Consider the following 10,717-nt stretch of genomic DNA (forward strand, 5'->3'; position numbering starts at 1 on the left):
TTTTTAACATACTATAAAGTGTTTTTAAATTGGGAAGGAAGTGAGGTTGAAAATGAACAGTAGCCAAAGCTGTTCTTTACAAGCCAAGCTGACTAACAATTAACCAAAAACTCACCTTTAACTTACCTTTAAGTTGAGAAATGAATTTTGCAGCAAAATGCAAAAATATGTAACTTTTTAAGTGAAGAAATATGTGGAAATACATATCGCGATTATTTAAAAGAATTGCTATTTTTATTTATTTTTCTTTTCAGCCTTTGGAGGCTACTTAAGTGAAGTAGTAGAAGAAAATACTCCTCCAAAAATGGAAAAAGAGGGGTTAGAGATAATGATTGGAAAGAAGAAAGGGATCCAGGGCCATTACAACTCTTGTTACTTGGACTCGACCTTATTCTGGTAAGATTAAAATCAGCGCGGGAGGAGCATGCCGCCACCTCCCCTCACGGTCACGTTTGTTATCGTTAGTCCGATCGGCAGGAGCCGAGGGGAAATATTTATTTCTGGCAGGGACGGGGTGGGAGGGGGCTCAGGAAAGAAAGGGAGATTTGCATTCCAGTATACGCTCCTTGGAAGCTATCGAATGTGGTCTCGTGTGCCTGTGTCTGGAAAGTTAACACGAAGCGTAATGCGGGGAATGATGGCGAGCAGGTGGATGGTGGCGTTACAGGTGGAGCGGGCACTGCGAGAGCGCGCGGGTCCCATGGCCCACGAGAGTAGCACAGCGTCTTCGTGCACGTGTCAAATGTCGCGACTTGCAAGAAGCCGTGGGCTGCTGTGTGTTTGCTTTGCTAGGCGGGAGCAGTCATAGAAGGACTTCGTTTTCAGCCGAAGCCCAGTTACCCTCGTCTGTGTAGTTTATTCCAAAGTGGAACAACTTAGCATGGCAAGAATTTCGACACTGTAAAGACCGAACCAAGTACTCTGCCAGTTAAATCGAGTGTCACCGTCCAGCTCTGGACGGCCGTGTCATAAGAATCAGGAAGTTAATGAGATGTTAAAAATTTAAAGGTAGGGAGAAGGGTAAACGTGGTGGCCATTTTTTTGGCAGGATGCTTCCACTCAGATCTATGGACATAAAGCAAAGATTGACATAATATTCTTTAGATTTCCTGATAAAAATCTATCAGCCAGAGCTTTTCTCATACCAGCAAGTTACCGCTGTCAGCCAATCACAAGTGATTTCGGCGTTTAAAGAAATTTAGATCTCTGCAGTGGGGCGTGGGGAGAGACGGGGGTGGCATCTGGAGCAGGTGACATGTCGGAGCGTGTTCGCCTTGGGGTTCAGCTTCCACGCTCCTCCCTGCTGCCTGCTTGTGGTCTGACTCGGGTCGGTAGGCCCTCTTCCAGCTTCTGCAGAGAGCTTTTCCCAGCGTGGCGAGGGCATGCTGTTATCCTGTAGGCCTGCCAGTCCGTAGCTCGCCTTGACATTAGTATTGTCCTTAACCTGGAGGAGCTCTAGGCCGGGGTGGCCGAACCGTGACAGGGCCCTTGGGAACCTGTGGTAATGAAAATCCTAATTCGTTCATTATTTGTTCTCCGGACTTGGTGGTTTTTCTCTTCGTGTTCTTTTTAGTATGAGTTTCTCAAATAACAACACGTTTATAGCATGAGGAAAATTTCTTTTCATTTTGCAGCTTGTTTGCTTTTAGTTCTGTTCTGGACACCGTGTTACTTAGACCCAAAGAAAAGAATGATGTAGAATATTATAGTGAAACTCAAGAGCTACTGAGGACAGAAATTGTGAATCCTCTGAGAATGTAAGTAGAAGATGTATAGTTATTTTTCTCTTACGTGGTGTCCTATATACTGGTTTTTTTTGTAGAGTAATTAATTTATGTCCTGCTTTCATTTAGTAAGAAATGGGCAAAAATTAGCTCTCTTGATGAAGTTTTAACCATTTTTTAAACTTTTGGTCTGTGTACTGCCTTTACTTATTTAATTTCTTAAATCTGGCCATGGTATATAGCACATAATGTATGAAGTGATTGAACCATTTTGGTAGAGCATACTATAATTTAGCAAGTACAGTAGATTTAGACAAAATCATGCAGTGTAAAAGCATTTGGGATTCCTGTCTTCTGAAGCAGTTTATTCCAACAGTGCCCCAACAGCAGTCAGGCTTATTAGTTCAGTTGGCATGGCCCAGCTTATTAAGCTTAATTTTACTTGAAAGAAAAGGAGCAAGGGAAAATTTTTATTCATGGAGTAGCTGGTATTTATTAGTTCTGTATTGGAAAGAGATGAAGTGTATTTTATTAACACATCTTGGTTAAAGGAATAAGTTTAGGCCCCGTTTCACTTCCCTTAAAAAAAAAAGTGATGTTTTTGCTCATTCCCTAGCTTAAGAATTATAAATATGCCTTTCTCTGGGAACAGGAAGCAGTTTGTAAGAGTACAGGCACAAGCGACGAGACATCTAGTAAAGACCTGTGATAAGTGACAGAGGAATATATGATCCTGTCACATTATAAAATTTAAATTACGAAGAGTTAGGGCCATAGATCATAAAACAGATTTGTTTGTTTAGGAACATAGGGAGAAAACTATATAATTTAAAGTTCATATTAAACTAAATTTAAATTTTGTGCCATATGTTTCTTATTTAACAATTAAAATGAATAAGTAGTTTGATACAAGATCTTGACCAAAAAAATGCAAAGTACTGAAATATAGTGAGCGTTCAGATGACCTACTGTATAACTTGACTAGGAAAGTAAATTGTAAGTGAATAAATTTTCCACTTACATCTTTTGTTTCCCTAAATTCTGTAATGATGAAAATGTCTGTAGTTTTTACCCCTTAAGATAATCACGAGTCTCGATTTTTGCATCAATTATTTTGTATTATTTGTATAAATGCAAAGTTTTAAACGGCACCGTTTTTTCCCTCAAGTGATTGACACTAGAACAAGACAGATCCAGTCCGAAACTACGCGTCCTTTCCTTCCCAGACTCCGTCGCACGTTAATAAACATTCTTTGGATTCTATGTCCAACCAGTTCGGAGTCCTGGTTAGCCCGACTTTGTCACCCTGTCTACAGACATCCTGTCGCGATCAGGATTCTGTGTGTCTGCAGCGTCCCTGTGTTGTAGAACCTGTTTTTTCACTATATTCATTTTTTTTTTTTTTGTATTCTCAGTGGCTAAAAGCTTAGATTTCTATGGAAGTGGTAGGTACTCAGTACGCGTTGGCTACAGAGTTAACAAGTGAGTGAACAGTCAGCACAAACGGCGGCTGTGAAACAAGCTAGTTCTCAGCGCACTATTAAGCCCACGGTGGCCTCTCCCGTCTCTTCTGAAGCCATTGTTAGAATCAAAGTTTTGTCACGGATTGACATTAAACGTGTTGAACGTGTCCTGCATTCAGACAAAGATGAGAGAAAATGTCATAATTATGATGATTAGTTTGATCGCAGATTTTAGATTTTTCTTCCCCTTTCATCTTTTAGTATTGAAAGGACTCCCCCTCCACATAATGTATTCCGTTTTACAGTTAGTTTTAACTTCTTAAGCAAATAAGCAAGTATTAAAAAACCAGTCGTCATAAATTGAAAACATTTTTTCTTGTATTAGTGTGTGATCGTTATTTTTAGGGTATAATAGTGTCTGGGATAACTCCGCTTCTAGATTTTTAATTTTTCAAACCTCAAGAAGAAGCCCATAATTGTATTCTTCAAAAAATTGTCTAACCTATTGATTTATGATATGCTAGAATTATATAAGAAATGTGTGATTGTCAAAATATATTAATGTATATGCCAGTATTAATATTTTTTTACTAACATAGATATGGATATGTGTGTGCAACAAAGATTATGAAACTGAGAAAAATACTTGAAAAAGTTGAGGCCGCATCAGGATTTACTTCTGAAGAAAAAGGTGACTGTCTTAACATATGGGACATGCATCAAACATAATTTGAAAGCATATTCTAACTTATTGACTGAAATGTGTGTCTGTGTAGTTTTATTAATAAATAGAAATTTCTGTGTGATTTCTAATTTTCTCCCCTTTTAAAAATGTTTCCTCTGTTTTAAAAGTGAGTGGCGCTGTGGGATAGTGAACTCCTTCGAGAAATTGGCTGGTTGTACTGTGTTAAATGAATAAAAAAGGTTATTTCCTTACTGTCCCTTAGTGATATTCAGACATGGGTGAAGGGTGACCGCGTTGGGTCATCCACATTGTCCCACGTGGCTTTCCTTGTTACAGAGGGAGCTACAAAGTGGCCCGCTAGGATTAAGGTCAGAGTCAGCGTTTCAATCTGTTCGTAGCTAATGGATTTACTCAGATGCAGCTCTTGACTTTGAATGGGTGAACAGCCTGTCGTAACCAGCTGTAACGTTTGGAGTCTTGGTAAATATTTAAATATCAAGAGACGACAAGGTCATACTTCAGATTTTATTCCACTTGTCTTAAGCCTCACCCCCCCCAAGTTTAAATTATTTCATTTTATGTGAATTGTTAAACCTTTTCAAATGCATTAAAATTATAACAAAATCAGAATATAATGCTTTATCATATCCTTTATATTTTTCATTAGAAAAACTGAAGAACTATGCTTTTAATTGAAATGATATTGATTATGAAATCAAATTCAGTATAAGAATATGACTGTTATAAATTATAAAACAGAATGATTTGAAAGTTTTGTCTGTCACTTATTTGATTTTTTATTTTCTCCTAGATCCTGAAGAATTCTTGAATATTTTGTTTCATCATATTTTAAGGGTAGAACCATTATTAAAAATAAGGTAACTTTTAAATTGTTTACAGAAACATTGGAAAAACAACAGTCCTCATTTCATCATTCAGAAATGATTTCTTCAGTGATTACTTAATACTGTTTTTGTGTAGGGGTCTTAATATGCTAGGTTCCTACCATGCAAATTAATTTTAATCACTGTCTTCTCCAGAGTATCATACTTAACTTGAAGGATGAATCCAGTGTAAATTTGTGCTTTTAATTTTAACCTGAGTGATAAATATCATTGCAAATCAGTTTCTTATAAAATGGTTTATAAATATTTTTGTGATTTAAATTAATGAACCCTTTTAAGAGGAGCTTATTCTAACCTAATCAAACACAGTGAGAACACTGATTTTGACTACCCATCACTCAAAGAATTAATTTAGCCTTAAATTGGCTCTTGTATTCCCAGCTTTATAACTTTGTCTTTTTTCCTCCATCTGAAATGAAAGACTTGAATCTAATGCAGTAAAATTCTTACTGAGTTATTCTAAATGGATGAATTTTCCAGATGGTTTGAATGCTGGACCTTTGTACATTTTAGTCTGGGTGTCTCTGTTTAAAATCTCGCTGATGTATCATTTACTTCCCTAAAAGCTAATCACAGACAAGTACTCTTACCTCTGTGTCTTCAGTGATGGTTTTGATGGTGGATTAAAAGAAGGGATGATGTACCCACAGTTATATTTTGATGTTATTTTGGATGTTCTAACTAATGAAATAAGGCAGGATACATAAACATCAAGAGTTCATGTTTATTATCTATTCAAAGATGGTATAGCTGTGAGTATACCTAGAAAATCCTAGAGAATTGTTTAGAAACTGCTAGTATTACCAAAAGAATTTATAATTTGACCACGTAGGAAAAAATCATGGAGAAATCAACAGTATATCTGTATATCCTCTAGCAAATGAAAAAGGGATATAATTTCATATTTCATGAAAGTATAAATTGCCAAGAAGTCAATTCTATCGAGATAAGTTTTTTAAAAGATTTGCATTGAGCTGGAAGGTGATTTGATTAATTAGTGAGAAAGTTTGTGTTCCAGGTAAGAAGGTTAAGTAACTTAAAGATATGAATTTTTTTAAATAAAATAATTTGCATATAAGCAAGATCTTAACTCTGTAAGTGATTTTAGTGTTCTCTTCTGGGTGAAATGGGTGAAAAAATTGAAGTTTTATTTTTTTTTTAAAGAATTCTATTTGAAGCTATAGAGGCAAAGCGGTCGACTTTTAAAACAGTGTGATACTGGTATAAAATTAGAAATACAGGTCAATAGACCTGAATGGAAAGCTCAGAAATAGAATTGACTGTATGTACTATTTCAATCTCTTGCAAGTCAGCTTTCAGATGGAAATAGGAGGGAAAGATATGTTTACTAAATGATGTAGGAAATCTAGCAGGCAATTTGGGAGGAAAAGTCACTTTTGTTTTTCATCTTCAAGAGATAAATTCCAGATGATTAAAACAGTCGTCATTCTTTCTTGCCTGGCCCAACACCCCTGGGGATGTCATTCAGGCCCAGTGATAACACAGGATGAATAGTGCAGTGATCCTCCGAGGGCGTTAGGAGGGACCAGACACAGATGGGAACACATCGCAGGTGTCTGAAGGCCTTGTAGCTTTGAAAGGGCCTTGGGCACTTCTAACACCCCTCCCTTTCAGCAACATCTTCATACTGAGAATCGCTGGTTTAAAGATTATTAAAAGATATAAGATGATGCTTTGAAAGTTAGCCCTTTTCCCCCGAGTGTTATTATTCCCTTCCAAGAGCCTTTCTTTCCGAGGGAGCCTCAGCTGATGCAACAGATAGGATGAGCACCTTCGAAGAGACTGTAGACTATTCTTAAACGATGGAAGAGACAAAAGAAGGACTTAGATACCTATGAAGGATAAATGCAGATTTGATAACACACAAAATCCAATAAACAAAAATGGAATTCCCAGAAACAGAATACAAAAGTAATGTCTGTATCTCCATGTGTGATAGATACATGGTCGGGCGGGGTCACCTCCCTGGCTGCAGCATGTACAGCTGAAGAGAGAGTTGCTCATTTGGAAAGCAGATCTGAAGAAATTACCCAGAATGTAGCTCAAAGGGATAAAGGGTTGTCGCCCTCCCCTCCGCCCCCTTCTGTCCCAGTATCACGAGCCGTTTGTCTGGCATTCCCACTTCTGGGTCTCCTCTCTCTCCCCGTGTTTGCTCCTTGGTGCGCCCTTCACCCCGCCACCCGTCCCCATCACCGTCACTATTTCTAATCGCTACTGACCTCTACTACTTTCTGCTTTCTTAGTTTCCTGTCTTATTTTTTTTCTGTTACCTATTAATTTTTTAAATGCCTTTTGGCTTTCACAGAGAAATGCTCGCCTTTTGTAGTCATCAGCGACCCATTAAAATATCGATATAGCAGAGCCTTCACATTTTTTGGTTATCATTTCTATTTGTTGTAGGTTCTCAAAAATCCGCTTTGTTACCGAATAAGTTTTGTTTACTTCAGAGTCTAAGTTGCTTTGGGAAGCGAGGGTTTCTGAAGGTTGGTCTCTAAAGAGCTGAGGTTTTATGATGAAAACTATGTTAATATTTTTCCCTAAAAATCTTGAAATCTAGATAATAAATCTAGATATAAACAGTCTGACTCTATACCCAGAAATTCTGCTAAAAAGGTAAATAGTAAATTTCAAGATGATTAATTCTTCGATAGTTAGCCTTAAAGATTAATGCGTTCTATAGTAAAATAGTGAGAATCGTCCGCGGTAAGGACAGCAGCGTGATCAGCACGTCGTGGGCACTCATGTGGCATTTGTCGAATAAACGGGTGACCGCCTACAGAGACAGCACGTGTGGTGGAGAGGACAGCGGGTGGCGGTTGGGACAGCTGGGTCCTGCACCCTCTGCTTTTGACTTGCTGGGAAGCGATGGTCCTGCCCGAGATCTCTGGCCCTTCGTTTTAGAAATGAAGAGTTTGGTCTCAGTGGTCTGTAAGGGTGTGTCTCATTCAGCCATATAAGAACTTACTTTCCTGTTTCAGGTGTTAGATGCACTTTGCTGCTTTCTAGATTTGAACAGTTAAGTTGAACAAGTGACTCGAGCTTCTGGTTATTACGCAGTGCTTCTCGATTGCAGTGTTACTTATTCCATTCTTTTTATCCTGAGCGCTGAATTTTTCAGTATGAAAACTAAAGCAAGAAATCGTTTTTAAGGTCTCATGCACAAGGACATTTCATTGTTTTATCTAAATTATTGTCTGTCGCTCTGACTGTATAAAGTTGCAGCTTCAATTTCATGGGTTTTTTTCTATTCTCAAGTACTTTTGGAACAAGTCCACATTTTGATCTAGGTATTTCAGGAATAAATTATATGTGTGTGTGTGTGTGTTTGTTTGTTTGTTTGGCATGTTTTTTAGATCAGCAGGTCAAAAAGTACAAGATTGTTACTTCTATCAAATTTTTATGGAAAAAAATGAGAAAGTTGGAGTTCCTACCATTCAGCAGTTGTTAGAATGGTCTTTTATCAACAGTAACCTGAAATTTGCAGAGGTTAGTGATAATTACTTATTATATTTTACATGAAAGTTCTTAGGATTCTTACAACTACTGGTAGATCCAATAACTATTATTTTTAACCCACTGAGCAGTTAGAAAAATAAGCTGTTAACAAAACATGAAATTCTTTTAAAAAGCACAGTGTTTCAACTTTGTCCTTGTAGAAAATGTCTTAGAATTAAGATCAAACTTTGTAGATTTTTGGTGCCAAAGAAAATATCAAGCTAATTTGTAACTTGAAAACTTGTAAGTAGTTTCAAGCAAAGATTTATGGTTTTTTTTTAAAGTTATTTTATCAATTTAACATTTCACTCAATTCAGATTTTACCCAAGCGTATTACTCAAATATTAAAAAAAAGTTTACTTTTCCTCCTTCAGTAAGAGACCAAATAAATTCACTTATATTGGTATCGTTAACGAACAAGTAATGTAAATTATCTTTCCTTCACTTTATTGAGATTCTTCATGATCTTAGTCGTCCATGTTTGTGGTTTATCTTTATTGTATTCATTTTAGGACTGTTCTGGTAAAACCTTAACACTGACAGTTATTTGTGAATATAAGGAATAGGGTACTTCAGCGATGGCAGTTTTTTAATTATATTTGCAAAAACAATTTTCCCAAAACGTTTATTAAATTTAAACCCAAAGTAGAATGTCACTCCAGTCGTCATATTCTGAGACCCAAGGGTGTTGACCTGCCTGACCTCTGGGTGCCTGTGCATCCCTGGGGTCTTGGATACCTGGAGTCGTGGCTCGTTGGTGCTCAGCCTTCACCTTGCACGTTCACACGTGGGTCCTGTGTTACAGGCCTTCAATGTTACGGCGAAACTACTGCCTGGTTTGAGAACCGTGTCTGTTTTCAGTTTCACAGGGACAAGTTTTGTTCAGCACTTCGATTCTGAAAATATCCATCTTTTCTTTTTAGGCACCGTCATGTCTGATTATTCAGATGCCTCGGTTTGGAAAAGACTTTAAACTATTTAAAAAAATTTTTCCTTCTCTGGAATTAAATATAACAGATTTACTTGAAGACAGTAAGTACGAGGTTTTTTAGTTCGTTCTGTTCTTCAGGAGTAGGCCATCAGGGCATGCTCCATAATTGTGGACGAGTGTCTAACAGGACACAAGTCTCCTAAAAGGCAGTTTAGCATCTGGGAGGAGCCTGGGAGCATTAAGCTAGTAATTCCTCTTCTAGGAATTTATTCTCAGAAAATAATCAGACACACAGAGAACTATCTTATACGCAAATGTTTATTGTTGCATGATTAAGAAATTAGAAACAATCTGTATTAACAAGAGGGAGTGGTTAGATGAATTATGGTCTGTCAAAGGATTACTGCCATGAAGATCCATGTTTTTGACACCAACACATGTAAACGGGGTCATTGTGTAACGTTAGGATACTTCGGACAGCAGGAGCCACAAACACGCATGCGCGCACGCAGCTCTGTAAATGTGCAGACATGACATAACGGGGGAGATTCATGATAGCATTGGCAGTGGTTTTCTATGGCTAACTAAACCTGTGGATGCTTTCGCTTTTCTTCTTTATACTGTCGTCTTTCTTTGAATTTTCATCAGTAGACGTTTTATAATTGAGGGAAAACACCCTGGAATATAGTAATTACAAAATTTGTCATCTAGTCAGAGAAAATGTCTTTAAAGGTATGCCGAATTCAAGGAAATCCAGTTTAAAGTCACGGGGTGAGGCGGGGAGACGTTATTTAGTCCACGAGCATTATCTTTAAAGCTTAACTTTTTACTCTTGTTAATGAAAGAAAGCCCCTCTTTCAAGTTTCCTTAACACGCCTCTCCCTCCCGCCGCCCCAGCCCCTCGGCAGTGCCGGATCTGCGGCGGGCTGGCCATGTACGAGTGTCGAGAATGCTACGATGACGGCGACATCGCAGCCGGCAAGATCAAGCAGTTTTGCAAAACCTGCAACACTCAAGTAAGTTTGGCCTCACTCACGGACGTTCCCTCGCTAAGGTATTTGCGACGAAAACAGGTGTCAGGTTTCGAAAAGTTTTCGAACTCATAATTCACCCCTGGAAATGCCCCGGGCGACGGGCCTGGCCGCCGTTAGGGGGCGCGCTCCGTGCACGCGCACGGCGGCTTTGGCTCAGTCCGGTTCCGTTTCAGGTCCACCTGCATCCCAAGAGACTGAATCACAAATATAACCCAGTGTCACTGCCCAAAGACCTGCCGGACCGGGACTGGCGGCACGGCTGCGTCCCCTGCCAGAAGATGGAGCTGTTCGCCGTGCTCTGCATAGAAACGAGCCACTACGTCGCCTTCGTCAAGTACGGGAAGGACGGCTCGGCCTGGCTCTTCTTCGACAGCATGGCGGACCGGGACGGTGCGTGCCCGGGTCGGCCTCGTGCGCGCGGTGGGGCCGTGGGGTGGGGGGGTGCGGGGGTGGGGGGG

General features: G+C 39.0%; 1 protein-coding gene across 7 annotated transcripts in view; it reads left to right on the forward strand.

Moving 5' to 3' along the window:
- Positions 1-10,717, forward strand: part of CYLD (CYLD lysine 63 deubiquitinase) — a 41,409-nt gene that overhangs the window by 28,589 nt on the left and 2,103 nt on the right. For all 7 annotated transcript variants that reach the window (XM_039880851.1, XM_039880854.1, XM_039880848.1 and 4 more), the window contains 8 exons: positions 255-396; positions 1,635-1,757; positions 3,787-3,878; positions 4,684-4,750; positions 8,152-8,284; positions 9,218-9,326; positions 10,123-10,241; positions 10,433-10,649. In XM_039880851.1, coding sequence (XP_039736785.1) covers positions 255-396; positions 1,635-1,757; positions 3,787-3,878; positions 4,684-4,750; positions 8,152-8,284; positions 9,218-9,326; positions 10,123-10,241; positions 10,433-10,649 — 1,002 coding nt within the window. The remainder of the gene's footprint in view (positions 1-254; positions 397-1,634; positions 1,758-3,786; positions 3,879-4,683; positions 4,751-8,151; positions 8,285-9,217; positions 9,327-10,122; positions 10,242-10,432; positions 10,650-10,717) is intronic.

The sequence above is a fragment of the Pteropus medius genome, unplaced genomic scaffold (assembly GCF_902729225.1).
Source record: "Pteropus medius unplaced genomic scaffold, Ma_sr-lr_union100, whole genome shotgun sequence".
NCBI lineage: Eukaryota > Metazoa > Chordata > Mammalia > Chiroptera > Pteropodidae > Pteropus > Pteropus medius.